Source organism: Dasypus novemcinctus, chromosome 8, assembly GCF_030445035.2.
Source record: "Dasypus novemcinctus isolate mDasNov1 chromosome 8, mDasNov1.1.hap2, whole genome shotgun sequence".
Lineage (NCBI taxonomy): Eukaryota > Metazoa > Chordata > Mammalia > Cingulata > Dasypodidae > Dasypus > Dasypus novemcinctus.
In genome coordinates this window covers 77,621,933-77,640,184 of record NC_080680.1, presented here as the reverse complement: position 1 = coordinate 77,640,184, position 18,252 = coordinate 77,621,933, and the positions used below count along the sequence as shown (strand labels likewise).

The following is an 18,252-nucleotide window of genomic DNA, read 5'->3' as shown; positions in this document are numbered from 1 at the left end:
TTATAGGGAGAGCCCCATTATAAGAAACCAGATTATGTGGCTTGCAGGAAAATTGTCACTTTGCTGTGAGTATCCTTCTTGGGTGACCTAGAAAGCTGTTGTGTCAGGGTCAACAAGGTGTTTTATTGTAACAAGAAGGGACTTAAAGGTTGTCCTGAGAATTATTGGCATTTATGGATGAGAAAGCTCTGAACAGTTTTTTGTTTCTCCTGCCATCAGCTGGGAGGGAACTTGGGGGCCTCCTCTTGTCAGGAGGGGTGAATTAACAGGGGAAGTCTATGTATATATAGAAGGAAGCATTTCCCAGTGATGATGCCATGGAACTTCAGTATGCTGGATGCTGCTTTACTGAGTTCCTACCAGGGTAAAGCTTTGACATTGTAACATGGGTTGTTTAGCGTGTACCTAGAAGAATGTAATCATCTCAAAGACAGGTTGTTCAGATTTGAAATCTTGTCAAGTCCATTTTCCCGAGGAAATCTAACCTTAAGCTTATTGCTTTTTTTTTTTTTTTTTTTTTTTGAGGTACCAGGGATAGAAATTAAACCTGGAACCTTGTATGTGGGAAGCTGACTCAACCACGAGGCACATTGGCTCCCCTGAGTTTTTTTTTTTTTTAGGAGGCACTGGGAACTGAACACAGGACCTCCCATGTGGGAAGCATGTGCTCAACTGCTTGAGCTACACCTGCTCCCTTTATTGCTTTTGGATACCTGGCATATTTTGATTTGGAGTAACATTTCATTTTTTGCATCTTATATTGGCCTTCTGGAGTAGCTGGGATCTGAACTTTTTTCTCTTGCCTGCAGCTGTGATTGAGATGGTAAAAGAGGCTGGCAAAGTGACTGTCCAGGATGGGATGCCTGAGCTGTTGAAGCTGCCCCTTCGTTGCCATGAGTGCCAGCAGCTGTTGCCTTCCATTCCTCAGCTGAAAGAACATCTCAGGAAGCACTGGCCAAAGTGATTCTGCGGAGCCAGAACTTTTGCAGCAGGTGTCACTGATTGGAGTGAACTTCTGGCACCTGTTCTGGACTGCTTGTGAACTTTTACTTATTTCTTGAATTAAAACATATGACTTTTTTACAAAGCATGTTCTATTCCTGACTGGCCACGTTATGGGGTGACTCGAAGTAGTTCAGGAATTAGGATTTTGAATTTGTTATGGATGTGTTCTCTGGTGAGGGTGGTTGGGACAGGCCTGATCCACTGTCTCCAGGACCCATATGTAACTGTTGTGCTTCCTGATATTGAGGGGTGGATTTGCACTCCTTTCTGCATGTATCCCAGTGGCCAAGTGTATGTTGGAGAAATACCCGCACCCTGCCCCAAGAGAGCTGGTTATATTTTTCTGGTCCTTCTCATTTGTTCTTCCTCCCTGGAGGCATGTGACATGCTTTCATCAGAGAAGCCCAAGTAGTCTCTTCTTTATTCTGAAGGCACTGGTGGGTCTTGTCTCTGATCTTGGCCAGTTCTGTAATGTTCTTTCACCTTCTCTCCTTTGTAGGGAGGCTTAGTCTCTTCTGCTCCTCTTCCTCCCTTCTATCCAAGGCCATCTAAATGCTCCCTCTCAGGAAGTTTGTCTCATCAATTCTCCTTCACTCTGAGCAAAGAGGCTATAATAGGGGGGTAGAAGGATGGAGTTTTCTTCTAATACCAGGGTTTCCTGGCTGATGAGGAAATACTTGGTCATGTTATCACAGTTCTGCTGTCAAGTCTTCTTGCTGGCCTGCTTGGATTTGTTGCATGAAAATAAAGTTCAGTTCTTTGAAGCATTCTGTTAAAAAGTTGAAAACTATCATAAATTCAGCTGACAATCACAAAGTTCTGATATACAAATAGTAGTAATTGAATTAAAAAGTTCCACAGGGGAAGCGGATGTGGCTCAAGCAGTTTGTGCCCACCTACCACATGGGAGGTCCTGGGTTTGGTTCCTGGGGCCTCCTAAAGAAGATAAGGAAGACAGTGAGCTGATGTGATGGGCTGGCACTGTGATCTGACAACAGGATGACACAGCAAGATGATGTAGTGAGATGATGTAATGAAGAGACACAACAAAGAAAACACGGGAGACTCAACAAGCAGGGAGCAAAGGTAGCTCAAGTGATTGGGCACCTCCCTCCCACATGGGAGTTTATGGGTTCGGTTCCCGGTACCTCCCAAAAAAAAAGATGAGCACACAGTGAACAGACACAGAGCAGACAGCAAGAACAAATAATGAGGGGTGTGTATGGCAGGAATAAATACATAAAAATAAAATCTTTAAAAAAAAAGTTCTATAGAACCACAGCCTCTCAGAACAAAGTTGGATGAAACAGTTTGATTGAGTCAAGTTTTGGGTAATATCAGAACTGAAGGTGAAGGGAAAACTAAAAAGTTGTTTTTGATCAAATTGTTGATCTCTTTGGGGATGTGACTTTCTTTGCTCTTGAGCTTGTGAAAAACACACTTAATAAAAACTTCTCTGGAGAGAGAGAACCTCAATCCATAGAGTCTGTGTTTGACCTCAGTTTCTTTCACAAATAAGTGGCTGCCACAGTGCTTGTTACATGAGCGTGGGTATGGTTATAATTAGTAGTAATTTATGATTATAGCAGCTAACATTTGTCGAGCACCTGTATGCCAGGCATTATGCTAGGCACTTTATTCAAATTATCTCATTTAATCCTCACCATATGTAACCCTATGAGGTAGGTAATATTGTTATTCCTCTTTTGTGGATGAGGATCTAATAATTTATAAAAGATCCTAGACTCTGAAGTCACTCTTGGTCTGGTGCATCAAACCCATTCTTTTCCCTATGAGGTGGACAGGAAAAAATGCAGTACTAACCAGCAGGTGCCATTGTCCCCAAAGGCCTTAGGCCTGTGCTGATCTGAAGCTTTCCATGGAATTTCATTAATTTCTCTGAAGCCAATCTGTTCCTTTAAGGACCCTTTGTCCACCTGTCACTACCCAGAGCATCTCTTTCTTGACAGCTGTCTCCTCTGCATTCCAGGGATGTAGTCCTTACCTCATTAGTTTATTTACTCATAGTTCCTCCTCTTTGGCCAGATCCTGACCTTTGAGCCTGCCTGCTAGTCTGCTTCTTCTCTGCAAAGGTTGCCTCTTCACCCTGTGGTCTGTGGGATTCTTTCCCAAACCCAGCTGTAGAGAGAAGGTGGTTTCAGTATAGCTGTCCCTTTCTTATTGTCATTATGTACCAGGCACTGAAGTTCTTTTCAAAATCATTGGCATATTGGTTAAAAACAGGCTCTGGATTCAGATCAGAATCCAATCCTAGTTCTGCTACTCAAAGCAGAGGGTTTTTTTTTTTTTTTTAAAGATTTGTTTATTTTATTCCCCCCTCCTCCCACCCTGCTGGGTTTTTTTTTTTTTTTTGTTTTGTTTTGTTTTATGTTTTTGCTGTCTCTGTCCATTCACTGTGGGATCTTCTGTATCTATTTCTTTTTTTTTTTTTTGGTCTTCTCATTTTTTCTCCTCTAGGATTCACTGGGATTTGATCCTGGGGACATCTGATGTGGAGAGAGTTTCCCTGTTAGCTGTGTCACCTCAGTTCCTGGTTTCTGCTGTGCTTCACCTTGACTCTCCCCTTCATCTCTCTTTTGTTCTGTCATCATCTTGCCACGTTACTCACTTGTGTGGGCACTTGCTCACTGCATGGACACTCTCACCACATGGGCACTGGCTCACTCCACAGGCACCTTTCTCTTCTTTTTCACCAGGAGGCCCCAGGGATCGAACCTGGGTCCTCCCATATGGTAGGTGGGAGCCCTATCATTTGAGCCACATCTGCTTCCCAAAGCAGAGGGGTTTCGAGCAAATTATTTATTTTCTCTGAACTTCAGTATTCTCATGTGTAAGTGCGCTTAATGGAGTTAGGATATGAAGACTAAATAAAATAGTCACATAAAGTGTTTAACGTAGTATCTGGTACTGAGAAGGACTCAATAAGTGGTGTGGCGGTTTGAGATTATTGATGAATCCCAAAGAGAGAAAGATTATGTTTGTAAACTAATCTATCCTCTGGGTGTGATACCCTTTGATAATGTTAAATTCAGTGAGTAGGGAAACGGACTTTGGCCCAGTGGTTAGGGCGTCCGTCTACCATATGGGAGGTCCGCGGTTCAAACCCCGGACCTCCTTGACCCGTGTGGAGCTGGCCATGCGCAGTGCTGATGCGCGCAAGGAGTGCTGTGCCACGCAAGGGTGTCCCCCGCGTGGGGGAGCCCCACGCGCAAGGAGTGCGCCCGTGAGGAAAGCCGCCCAGCGTGAAAAGAAAAGAGCAGCCTGCCCAGGAATGGCGCCGCACACACTTCCCGTGCCGCTGACGACAACAGAAGCGGACAAAGAAACAAGATGCAGCAAATAGACACCAAGAACAGACAACCAGGGGAGGGGGAGAAATTAAATAAATAACTCTTAAAAAAAAAAAAAAATTCAGTGAGTGGCCTCGGATTAAGCTTACTTGATAAAATCAATTTAGGGCTTCCGATTGGGCTATATTGGTAATACATAACTCAGTTTGAGTCCCTAACCCCTTGGGCTGATATAAACGGACACTCACTCAAGGAGACACAGAGAGATAGATATATCTGTCATTTTTGATGTTGGGGCCACAGGGAAAGATGAGCCATTTGCCTGACATTTTGCAGCTGACCTTGTGAAGAGACCAGTGTAGCTGAGAAGGCCCAGAAAGAAACGAGGCCTATGCCAGAAACTAATATAGGAAGCCCTGAGAGACAAGCCCTAGGCCAGACTGCAGTGGAGATCGGGAAGGAGCTGGGCCCACAGAGCTCAAGAGGAAGCAGCAGCCCAGGAAGGAAAGACCAGGCAGAAATCAGTGATCATTTTACTTCAACATGTGGCAACTGATTTTGGTGAGAAAGCAACCTTAAATCGAACTCTTCAGGGGTTTGTAACTGTAAGCTTTTGCCCCAAATAAATACCATTTATGAAAGCCAACAGATTTCTGGTACTTTGCATCAGCACCCCTTTGGCAGACCCAAGTGGTAACTGGAAGCTTCTGCTTTTATCTCTGGATGGGTAGAGTGAGGATTGGGAAGTAAGGTTCACCTGACATATATCCCTTCCCACCTTTGATGCCTTGGACCCCATAGAAACTCTGTATTTCTAAAGGTTTGCTCCATGAACTTCTGAGATCAGAATTACTGATTTCCTTTTAAAAAATGTAAACAACTGGGCTCTACTCCAGAAATACTGAATCACAATCCTCGTGGCCTAGGAATGTGCATTTTAAAACATTTTAAAAGAAAGATGTGAGTTTGATAACTACAATATAAATGAGCCTTTGACTTCAAAGCACTTTGCATTTCTAAAGCTTCCAGACAAGGTTGTGCCCTGCCAGAACACACCGTTTTCTGGTCAGGCTTCAGGACCAGTAGTGGGCTTCCATCTGGAGAGACCTTGGGCATTAGGTATCAAGAGAGTGACTGGCTATAGGGACAGCCTTCCTGTCTGCATTGGGGTGGGGAGGAGCCCTGCTCGCCCCAGGCTTTTAAAGGCCAAGCCTGGGGCTGATGACTCCTCTACCTCAATGACTTCCATCTCTTCTTCATGCCTAGTCCTTGTGACTGGGTCCTGAGACCTCTAATGAACACTGCCAACCTTAGGCCTAGAGCATATGCAGTTTTCATCTTTAGGATCTGTCTCCTAGACATCTAGGTTCAAATAGTCTTTTTTTTTTTTTTTTAATGCTCCTAACGATCATAACATCTCTATTTTTTTTAGAGATTTATTTTGTTTCTTCCATCCCCTCTTGCCGCCTGTGCTTGCGGTCTGCTCTATGTGTCCATTCACTGCATGTTCTTCTGTGTATGCTTGTTTTCTCTTCTCTTTAGGAGGCACCAGAAACTGATCCCGGGACCTTCCGATGTGAGAGAGAGGCACCCAATCACTTAAGCCACCTCAACTCCCTGGTCTGCTGTGTCCCTTATTGTCTCTACTCTGTTCCTCTTTATGTTGCATCATCTTGCTGCTCCAGCTCACTCCTGTGGGCCAGCTCTCTTTGTGGGTGAGCTTGCCTTCACCATGAGGCCCTGGGAGTTGAACGTTGGACTTCCCATATGGTCAATGGGAGCCCAGTCACTTGAGCCACAATCGCTTCTCTGCAATTCTGTTTTAAGTGATAACTTTATAACACATTTTAAAATGTTGGGTCAAGTTTTGTATTGCTACAATCATTTTACTATAATTTGCCAAGCTATTCTCTTATATTTATTATTTTAATAGAATTTCAGAAAATTTTTTTCATGTTTCACCTCCAAATTGAGGATTTGATTGGCAAATTTACAATGTTATTGCAATTTCAGTTTTCTCTCAAATTAATCTATAAATTTAAGTGTTCCCACCTAGGAATGTGCAGCTCTCTAGTCTATTAATTCATTATTTATGTTCGTTAGTAAAATTTTGTGGTTTTCTTTGGATGGGTCTTGCACATTTTACTTTTGTTCTAGATACTGTATACTTCTTAATGTGACCAGGATTTTTCCATTATAATTATTGTATATTTTTTAGGAGGTATCAGGGATTGAACCCAGGACCTCGTACATGAGAAGCAGGCATTCAACCACTGAACTATATCCACTCCCCAGTGAGAGCTGGTTTTTTCATTTGTTTGTTTGTTTTGTTTTAGAAGGTACAGGGATCAAATCCAGGACCTCATACATGGGAAGCAGGCACCCAACCATTTGAGCTACTTTTGTTTCTCTTCCATTATTCTTTTTTTTTTTTTAAAAGATCTATTTATTTATTTATTTCTCCCCGCACGCCCCCCCTCCCATTGTCTGCTCTCTGTGTCCATTCACTGTGTGTTCTTCTGTGACTGTTTCTATCCTTATCAGCAGCACTGGGAGTCTGCATTTCTTTTTGTTGCATCATCTTGTTATGTCATCTCTCTGTGTGTGCGGCACCATTTTTGGGCAGGCTGTGCTTTCTTTCACGTTGGGCAGCTCTCCTTATGGGGCACACTCCTTGCGCATGGGGCTCCCCTACGTGGGTGACACCCCTGCATGGCATGGCACTCCTTGTGCGCATCAGCACTGTGCATGGACCAGCTCCACACGGGTCAAGGAGGCCCGGGGTTTGAATTGCAGACCTCCCGTGTGGTAGGCGGATGCCCTATCCATTGGGCCAAGTCCGCTTACCTCCATTATTATTATTTTTTTTAAGATTTATTTATTTCTCTCCCCTTCCCCCACCGCCCCAGTTGTCTTTTCTCTGTGTCTATTTGCTGTGTGTTCTTCGTCTGCTTCTGTTGTTGTCAGTGGTGTGGGAATCTGTGTTTCTTTTGTTGCGTCATCTTGTTGTGTCAGCTCTCCATGTGTGTGGCGCCATTCCTGGGCAGGCTGAACTTTCTTTTGCGCTGGGCAGCTCTCCTTATGGAGTGCACTCCTTGCGTGTGGGGCTCCCCCATGTGGGGACACCCCTGCATGGCAGGGCACTCCTTGCGTGCATCAGCACTGTGCAAGGGCCAGCTCCACACGGATCAAGGAGGCCCGGGGTTTGAACCGCGGACCTCCCAAGTGGTAGACAGATGCCCTATCCACTATTCTTTAAAATGGGCTTTTGCTCCATTATTCTTTAAAATGGGTTTTTGCTGGTATGTAGCCAAGCTATTGGAGTATGTGTATGCATTTAGTTTGTAACTACACAGTTTGTTGATTTGAGAAGTATTTCAGTCAATTATTTTAAAAATTTTAGGTAGATAATCATGTAAAAATGATTGTTTTTACTTTTTCCCCAAGTTTTTACTTTTCGTGTCAACATTTAGAACTTTTAGGATGATATTTATAGATGGTAACCTCTGAGAATTACTACTGGCCCCTGGGAAATGAGAGGATGCTTTGATTCAAGGTACGGTAGTTAAAGAGGCAGACAAGTCTGCATCATCTCCCAAGGGAGTAGTAGAATGGAAACTTGGCCTTAAGATACACACCTACCCTGGCATTCTCCCTTTCTTCACCTTCCCGTGTTCTTCCCACTGTTCTTCAGGTTTCACAGATTGCTGTGTCTGAAGGTCTAGGTGGGTGTTACTCCAAACTGACTCAAATTTGGAGAATACACTAATAGAGTAATGGGGATTTGGTGAAAGAGTGAGTCCTTTGTGTCAGGGTGGGGTTTTTCATAAAGGTGGGTAGAGATTCACAGTGGAATGCTTTCATTAGGGGAAGGAGGTTAAAAAGCAGGGAGTCCCCATACAGAAACCATGTGGGAACGGTTGAACTCATTAATTGCTTTTGCTCTGGACTCTGGGGAAAGTCCTGTTTAGCCCGCACCTGGAATCTTTTCTCTGATTTTCCCAGCATGGCTCAGTGGTGGTAGTCATGGAGAAGTCCTGTAGATCTCTCTTCTCACCCTTCTCCTGAAAGACCAGACTGGCTGGAACATATCCGTGACCTCATCAAGGGAGACTGGGTGGTGCTTCCTTTCCCAGGGAGGAACAGATGGCGGGAAAGAGCCCAGGGACTGAGAACTTCTGAGTGAAATCCTCAGACACTAGACTGGATCTTTTACCGTGTATTAGAGAAGGTCACCTCTGAAAGGGGAGGGAAGCCAACCCTCAGGTTACAGTGTGAATGCCTCTTGGGTTTCATAATGTAGTATGACGAAGGTTGTAAGTTTCAGATTGATAAATTATATTGAATTAATATTATTTCATCATCTTATTTAAACACTGAACTCCTTTTCCTCATCTCCCTTCTCTATTTTATTTTTCTCCATAGCACTTAGTGTCATCTAACATGAAGTGCCTTTCTACTTAATTAATCAGTCAACCAATTAATTAACTATTGATTGTCTCTTCCTACTGGATTGCAAACTTCATGAGGGCAGGAAGTTTTGTGTACCCACTGCTGTATCCTCTATTCCTAAATCAGTGCATGGTACATTGGAGCTCAAATATTTATGTGAAAATAATGAATGCTAGTTGACTAAAAAATTCCAGGAAATGATTTTAAATTATTAAATGCTCTTTTGCCACCTATCATGTGTTTTTTCCCCTTTGACTTATAGATGAATTATATTTTCTAATATTGAGCCATTTTCCCCCTGGAATAAATTCTACATGAATATGGTATATTCTACAACTTAATATACCACTAAACTTGACTTTCTAATTTTCAGAATTATATTCCATCCATTTCTAAAAGTGAGATTGCTGTGCAGTGTTCTATTGTTTCCATTTTTATAAGGCTTTATGGAGATAAGGCTAGTTTTGTTAAAAATTGATGAATGTACAACTATGTGATTATACTGAATACCGTTGATGGATGGATTTATTCTTTAGTAATATGTATCAATAAAATTGATTTGTTTAAAAAAAAAGTTTCCTAGGCCCTTTAGCAGTCAATTTAAATGGTCAAAAATAATCAGACCGGTAGGTCTGGCAAATTTTTTTGGGGGAGAGGTAATTGTTTCATAACTATCAATTGTTACCAGATTATTCATGCTTTTTAACTATTCTGTTTTTTAAGATTGATGTATAATTTATATATAGTAAGGGGCACAGATCTTAACTGTTCAACTTGATGAATATTTATTTATAAATGTATAATCACCACTTAGATCAAGGTATAGAGCATTTCTACTATATTTCCATCTCCCCAGAAAGCTCCTTCCTGGTCCCACCTAACTGATTTCACACTCTCCAACTATTCCCCAAAGGTAGGGTGACCAATTTGTCCTGGTTTGTTGGTACTTTCCTGGTTTTAACACTGAAAGTCCCTTGTCCCTTGCACCATCCTCAGGCCCAGGCAAACCAGGTCGGTCGGTCAGCCTACAGAGGTAACTGCTATTCTGACTTCTATCACCAAAGATGTGTTCTTCCTGTTCTCAACGTTCATGTAGATGGATGTACTCATTGGTATCTGGCTCCCTCCTCTCAACATTATCTCTCTGTTATTTGTTCATGGTGTTGTATATAGCAGGTCTTTCTTTTTCCATTGCTATATATGAATATTCCACAACTTATTTATGCATTCTTTTGCTAATGGATATTTGGGTTGTTCCAGCTTATGACTATTTGAATAATACTACTATGAATAATCTTATATTTTAAAAAACTACTTTTGGGTATTTGATGATAGATTTTTAAAATCTATTTCATCAAAATTCTTAAAGTTATCAGTACAGGCTTATTTTTTTAAAAACTTTTTTTACTGTAGTAACATATATATAAAACTCAAAATTTCCTGTTTTAACCATTTTCAAGAGTATGATCCAGTAATATTAATTACATTCACAGTATTGTGATACCCTCACAGTATCCAGACCCCAACCTTTTCATCACCTCAATCAGAACCTCTGCACCCTTTAAGCAATAACTCCCTTATCCCCTCCCTCCTCTCAGCCCTTGATAACCTATAATCTATTACCTGCCTCTATGAAATTTGCTTCTTCTAGGTTTTTTTAAAGGATTTATTTATTTATTTTTCCCCCTTTCCCTCTTCCTGCCCTGCTGTTTTTGCTGTCTGAGTTTTCTTCTCATTTTCTCTCCTCTGGGATTCACTGGGGTTCAATCCTGGAGATTCCTGATGTGGAGAGAGGTTCTGTATTAGTCAGCCAAAGGGGTGCTGATGCAAAATGTCAGAAATTGGTTGACTTTTATAAAGGGTATTTATTTGGGATAGGAGCTTGCAGATCCCAGGCCATAAAGCATAAGTTATTTCCCTCACAAAAGTCTATTTTCACTTGTTGGAGCAAGATGACTGTCGACGTCTGCCGGGGTTCAGGCTTCCTGGGTTCCTCCCTTCCAGGGTCTTGCTTCTGTCTGGGTTCAAGGCTCCTTTCTTCCCAGGGCTTGCTTCTTCCTGGGCTCAGGGTTCCTCTCCTTCTGGGGCTGACTTCTCTTTCCTCTGTGAGCTTGCTTCCTGGGGCTCTAGCTTAAGGCTTCAGCATCAAACTCTGACATCAAAACTCCAAAACCAGCAACCCCCAACTCTGTCTTTTGCCATGCCTTTTATCTGTGAGTCCCCACCCACGAAAAGGTGGGGACTCAATGCCCTAATGACTTGGCCCAATCAAAGTCCTAATCATAACTTAATCACACCCAGGTACAGACCTGATTACAAATATAATCTAATAACTATTTTTGGAATTCATAACCGTATCAAACTGCTACAGCTTCCCTGTCAATTGTGCCACCTCATTCCTGGTTTCTACTATGCTTCACCTTGACTCTCCCCTTGTCTCTCTGTTGTTGCGTCCTCATCTTGCTGCGTGACTCACTTGTGCAGGCACTGGCTCACCATGCGGGTACACGTGTGGGCACTGGCTCACCACGCGGGCACTGGCTCGCCAAGCAGGCATGATTTCTCTTCCTCTTTTTCACCAGGAGGCCCCAGGGATTGAACCTGGGTCCTCCCATATGGTAGGTGGAAACTCTATCACTTGATCCACATCTGCTTTCCCTAGGTATTTTATATGAGTAAGATCATGTAATATGTCTTTTTGTATCTGACTTATTTCACTCAATCTGTCTTCAAGGTTGTAGCATGAATATTGCTGTACAAATATTCATTTGAGTCCCTCCTTTCAATTCTTTTGAGTATATACCAAGAAGTGGGCTTGCTCGATCTTATGGTAATTCTATCTTCAGCTTTTTGAGGAGCTGCCAAGTTGATTTCCACAGTGGTCACACCCATTTTTACAATGCCACCAGCAATGTATAAGTGCTCCTGTTTGTCTTCCTCTTCATCATCACTTACTATTTTCTGTTTTTCAAATAGCAGCCATCCTTAATGGCTGTACTATGTTATCTTATGGTATGTGTGTGTGTGCGTATGTGTGTTTTCAGTTTAAACATGGTTTCATTTATTCCAAAACTGACTGTACTGGTAATAATTGTTCCTTGTGTTTTTATAGTGTTTTAGAGCTTTTAAAACACTTTCTCACAATTTCTTCCACTTGATTCTTGTAACCAAATTCTAATGTAAGCATATATATATATATATATATTTTCTTTTTTACAGATGAAGACATTGATTCTCAGGACAGTTAAGTAATGCATCTGTACAAGGTATATGGCTAACTGGGGCATGGAGTAGAATGCAAATCTTCTGTTCCTATAAGCCAGTGTCCTATTGTCCCTACTACCGCTCTATGCGATCCAACTGATATCAAAACATGTTTGAATATTCGGTCTTTTGGAATAGGTTAGCTTTCAAGGTTTGTATCCAAAAGTGGAGTTTGCGTTGAGTTAAGTTTTTTATTGGATTGACTAATTCTAAAGTTGTAGAGCTATGTTCTTCTTTCACATGATATTTAAGTTTCCTATATAGCACCTCACCACCAACACCTTGCATTGGTTACAGTTGATGATAGCACAGTTTTATAACTGTACTATTAATTAAAGTCCATGGTTTAATTTAGTCTTCACTGTTTCTGTGGTGTAGTTCCATATTTTGTTTTTTAAAAATTTATACTGTTACCATATATACAATCTAACACTTCTTTTTAATCATGTTCATATATAAATATTTCAGTGCTGTTAATTGCATTCATAATGTTGTGCTACCAACACTATCATGCAATACCAAAACATTTCCAGCATTCCAAATGGGAACCCTGTATATTTTAAACTTTAACTTCCCATTCCCTATCCCCACCCCATCCCCTGGTAACCTAAATTCTAGATAATAAATTTATGAGTTTGCTTGTTTTAATTGTTTCATATCAGTAAGATCCTATAGTATTTGTCCTTTTGTGTCTGGCTTATTTCACTCATAATGAAGTCTTCAAGGTTCAACTATATTGTCAACATGTATCAGGATTTCATTCCTTTTTAGGGCTGAATAATATTCCATTATATGTATATACTACATTTTATTTATCCATTTATCAGTTGATGGACACTTGGGTTGCTTCCATCTTTTGGCAATTGTGAATAATAATACTATCTGCATTGGTATACAAGTACCTATTTGGGTTTCTGCTTGCAATTCTTTTGAATATATACCTAGTACATACTTAGATTGCCAGGTCATATGGTAATTCTATACTTAGCTATCTGAGGAACTGCAAAACTGTTTTCCACAGTGGCTTCACCATTTTACATTGCCATCAACAATGAATGAGTGTTCCTATTTCTCCACATCCTCTTTAACACTTGTGTATTAGTCAGCCAAAGGGGTACTGATGCAAAATACCAGAAATGGGTTGGTTTTCACAAAGGGTATTTATTTGGAGTAATAGAAGCTTACAGTTACCAGGCCATAAAGTACAAGTTACCTCCCTCACCAAAGTTTATTGCCACTTGTTGGAGCAAGATGGCTGCTGATGTCTATAAGGGTTCAGGCTTCCTGGGTTCCTCCCTTTCCAGGGTTCATTTCCCTCTGGGATCAGCTCCTCTGTTTTCTCCACAAGGCCAGCTGTAGACTGTCAGGTAAGTGGCTCTGTCTTCTTTCCCTGGGCCTTCTGCTGTGTCTAAGAAGCCGTCTCTATTCCTCTGTAGTCTTCTCCTGTGTGTTCACTTCCCGGGCTCCAGCTCAAAACTCTGGCATCAAAACTCCAACTCTGTCCTTTGCCATGTCTTTTATCTGTGAATCCCCAGTCATCAAGGGGTGGGGACTCAACACCCTACTGATGTGGTCCAATCAAAGCCCTAATCATAATTTAATTATGCCCAGGTACAGACCAGTTTATAAACATAATCTGATATCTATTTTTAGAATTCATGAACCATATCAAACTGCTATACCTTGTTATTTTCCATTTTAAAAAAAGCAGTCATTCTAATGGTGTGAAATGGTTTCTGTTGTAGTTTTGATTTGTGTTTCCCAGATAGCTAATGATGTGCTTTCTGGCCATTTGTATATCTTCTTTGGGAGAGATGTCTGTTCAAGTCTTTTGCCCATTTGTCAGTTGGGCTGTTTGTCTTTTTATTGTTAAATTGAAGGATTTCTTTATGTATTCTGGATATTAATCCATTACCAGATATGTGGTTTCCAAATATTTTCTCCCACTGTGTAGGTGGTGGTTTTACTTTCATGATAAAGTCCTTTGAGGAACAAAAGTTTTAGATTTTGTTTAAAAATTATTTAGTTTTTTCTTTGGTAGTTTGTGCTTTGGGTATACAGTCTAAGAAACCATTGCCTAACACAAGGACTTGAAAATGCTACCCTATGTTTTCTTGTAGGAGTTTGATAGTTCTGTTATATTAAGGTCTTTGATCGATTTTAAAGTTGATTTTTGTTTAAGGTGTGAGGCACAGATTCCTCTTTTTCTTTGAAAATGGAGAACTAGTTTTCCTAGCACTGTTAGTTGAAGAGACTATTTTTTTCCAATTGGTCTTTGCTACCTTGTAAAAAATCAGTTGGCCATAAATATGAGGATTGATTTCTGACCTCTTATTTCAATTCCTTTGGTTTATGTCTGTCCTTGTGCCAATACCATGCTTTTTTCTCTTCTTTCTTTTTTTTTTTTTTTTGGTTTTGGGGCTGGATATTGAATCCGGGACCTTGTATGTGGGAACCAGGGCTCAACCACCGAGCTACACTGGTTCCCACCATGCTGTTTTTTTAAAATTTATTTTTTTAACCCCCCCCCCGCCCCCCGCTGATGGCTCCCTTGTCTGTCTACTCACTGTCTGCTGATCTTCTTTAGGGAATACTGGAAATCGAACCTGAGACCTCCCATGTGGGAGATGAGTACCCAACTACTTGAGCCACTTCTGCTCCCTGCTAGTTGTGGCATCTGCTAGTTTTGGTGTTGCTGTGTCTGCTGGTTGTGGTACCACCATGCTGTTTTGATTACTGTGGCTTTGTAATAAGTTTTAAGATTGAGAAGTGTGAGTCCTCCAACCTTGTTTTTCTTTTTTAAAATGGCTTTAGCTATTCGGGGACTCTTACCCTTCCATATAAATGCAATGACTGGCTTTCCATTTCTGCAAAGAAGATTGTAGGAATTTTGATTGGGATTGCATTAAAATTATAAAGTGCTTGGGGTAGTAGTTACATATTTTCTTATTTTAAAGAATTTTATATTATCCTTCATTTGTTTTAAAACAAATCAGTTTTCTTGATACATATTAATAAAGCATACAATTCATCCAAAGTGTACAATCAACAGTTTTTGGTATAATCACAAATGTTGTGCATTCATCACTATCATTTATTAGACCATTTTAATTGTTTCAATAATAATAAGCAAAAAACAGACAAATAAACAAGAAAATTCTTCACCTCTTAGTCTGTCTATGCTTCCTTCGATGTACATTTTTGTACATCTGTACATAGCTGCTATTTCTGGCTATTATTATTATTTTTAAAGATTTATTTTTTATTTATTTCTCTCCCCCCCCACACACCCTGTTGTCTGCTCTCTGTGTCCATTTGCTGTGTGTTCTTCTGTGTCTGCTTGCATTCTTGTCAGCAGCACTGGGAATCTGTGTCTCTTTTTGTTGTGTCATCTTGCTGCCTCAGCTCTCCATGTGTGTGGCACCATTCCTGGGCAGGCTGCACCTTTTTTTTGCATGGAGTGGCTCTCCTTGCAGGGCGCACTCCTTGTGTGTGGGACTCCCCTATGCAGGGGACATCCCTGCGTGGCATGACATTCCTTGTGTGCATTAGCACTGTGTGTGGGCCAGCTCATCACATGGGTCAGGAGGCCCTGGGTTTGAACCCTGGACCTCCTATATGGTAGACGGATGCTCTATCAGTTGAGCCAAATCTGCTTCCCAATTTCTGGCTATTCTTGCACAATTACCTATTTAATTATGAAGATGTTTTATTGAGATATATTCACATACCGTACGATCTACCTAAAGTATATAATCAATGGCTTTTAGTATAATTATAATGTTGTGCATTCATCACCATAAAAAATTTTAGAATTATTTCATGACTCCAAAAAGAAAAACTCCATACCCCTTATCACTCCTTCCCCAGCCCTATAAAACCACTAATCTAATTTCATCTTTATATATTGATTTATATTTACATTTTATATAAATAGAATCATACAATATGTAGTACTTTGTGTGAGGTTTCTCACTTAGCATATTGTTTTTTTTTGTTTGATATTAACATCTTATAGTATTATCATGTATTTGTTCAGTTTCAAAGAAAAACCATCATATATGCAATTTTACCCAAATTCATATTTCACATGTGTTTTACTATGCTGTAGAGTGCCATGTTACATTTTTTAGCTTTCCTTTTAGTAGTATATAATGATCTTAAACTTTCTGTTTAAACACCTTTCATTGTTTAAACATGTTACAAACATTATGTTGGGCTTTCACATTTTCTGTTCATTTCCAAAGTGTAACATATATCATTTTTACCACTTGTGTGCAGCTTTCCATTCTCTAACCTCATTCTATCTTCTGGTGAACCATATTCAAGTTATTAACTCCATGAGATTACATAATATATTTAGTTCATAGTAATGCATTCATACAGTATTTGTCCATTGTGTCTGGCTTGCTTCACTCAACATAATGTCCTCCAGATTTATCCATGTTGTCATACGCTTTATGACTTAATTTCTTCTTACAACTGCATAATAGTCCATTGTGTGAATATACCACAGCTTATCCATTCATCGGTTGGTGGACATATGGTTTGTTTCCAAGATTTGGCAACCACAAATAACGCCACTATGAACATTGGTGTGCAGATGTCTGTTCGTATCACTGCTCCCAGTTTTCTGGGTGTATACCCAATAGTGGTATTGCAGGGTCCTGTGGCAAATCTATATTCAACTTCTTTTGGAATTGCCAACCAGTCCTCTACTACTGTACCATTCTGTATTCCTAACAACAGTGAAAAGTATTCCTATTTCTCCACATCCTCTCCAACACTTGTAGTTTTCTGTGTGTGTTTTTTTTTTAATAGTGGCCATTCTAATAGGTGGGAATTGATATTTCATTGTAGTTTTGATTTCCATTTCCCTAATCACTAGTGATTTGAACATTTTTTCATGTGTTTTTTGGCATTTGTATTTCTTCTTTGGACAGATGTCTATTCAAGTCTTTTGCCCATTTAAAAAATCTGGTTGCTTATCTTTTTTTTTTTTTTAAAGATTTATTAATTTATTTTATTTCTCTCCCCTTCCCCCCCTCCAACCCCAGTTGTCTGTTCTCTGTGTCTATTTGCTGCACGTTCTTCTTTATCCCCTTCTGTTGTTGTCAGCGGCACTGGAATCTGTGTTTTTTTGTTGCGTCATCTTGTTGTGTCTGCTCTCAGTGTGTGCAGTGCCATTCCTGAACTTTTTTTCATGCTGGGCAGCTCTCCTTACAGGGTGCACTCCTTGCGCATGGGGCTCCCCTACGCGGGGGACACCCCTGCGTCCATGGCACTCCTTTCGCGCATCAGCACTGCACGTGGGCCAGCTCCACACGGGTCAAGGAGGCCCAGGGTTTGAGCCACGGACCTCTCATGTGGTAGACAGACGCCCTAACCACTGGGCCAAGTCTGCTTCCCTTGTTTGTCTTTTTATTGTTGATTTGTAGTATCTCTTTATATATAATGGATATTAAACCCTTATTGGACATGTGATTTCCAATTATTTTTTCCCATTGAGTTAGCTGCCTTTTCACTGTTTTGACAAAGTCATTGGGAGATTTTTGATGACTGATTCATTCTCTTTAAATATGATTGGTTTGTTAAGTTCTTGTATTTCTTTAGCATCAGTGTAGGCTGTTTGTACATTCCTAGGAATTTGTCCATTTCATCTAGGTTGTCTAGTTTGTTGGCATACAGTTTCTCATAATATCCTCTTATCTTTTTTATTTTTGTGTGGCACCCTTTCATTTCTGATTTTATTTTCACCTTTTCTCTTTTTTTCTTTATTAGTCTAGTGAGGGGTTTGTCAATTTGATTGATGTTCTCAAAGAACCAGATTTGGTTTTGTTGATTTTCTCTATTGTTTTTTTTTTCTCAATTTCATTTATTTCTGTTCTAATATTTATTATTTCTTTCCCTCTGCTTGCTTTGGGAGTGGATTGCTGTTCTTTTTTCTAGTTTTTCCTGCTGTTAAGTTAGATCTTTGATTTTAGCTCTTCTTTTTTTCCCTTTTTGTTCTTTTCTTCCTTTTTTAATGTAGGCTTTTAGGGCTATGAATTTCCCTCTCAGGATTGTCTTTTCTTTATCCCATAAATTTTGATAAGCTGTGTTCTGCTTTTCATCCATCACAATATATTTACTAATTTCACTTACAAGTTCTTCTTTGACCCACTGATTATTTAGGAGTGTGTTGTTCAGCCTCCATACTTTTGCAAATTTCTCTTTCCTG

The 18,252-nt window shown here is 40.3% G+C and overlaps 1 protein-coding gene across 11 annotated transcripts in view; it reads left to right on the top strand.

The window, feature by feature from the left end:
* The window catches only part of APTX (aprataxin), a 29,014-nt gene extending 26,533 nt beyond the window's left edge, over positions 1–2,481 (top strand). For all 11 annotated transcript variants that reach the window (XM_058301977.1, XM_071216812.1, XM_071216813.1 and 8 more), the window contains one exon: positions 810–2,481. In XM_058301977.1, the coding sequence (XP_058157960.1) occupies positions 810–964 (155 nt within the window). In that variant the 3' untranslated portion in view covers positions 965–2,481. The remainder of the gene's footprint in view (positions 1–809) is intronic.
* Positions 2,482–18,252: the final 15,771 nt, after the last annotated feature.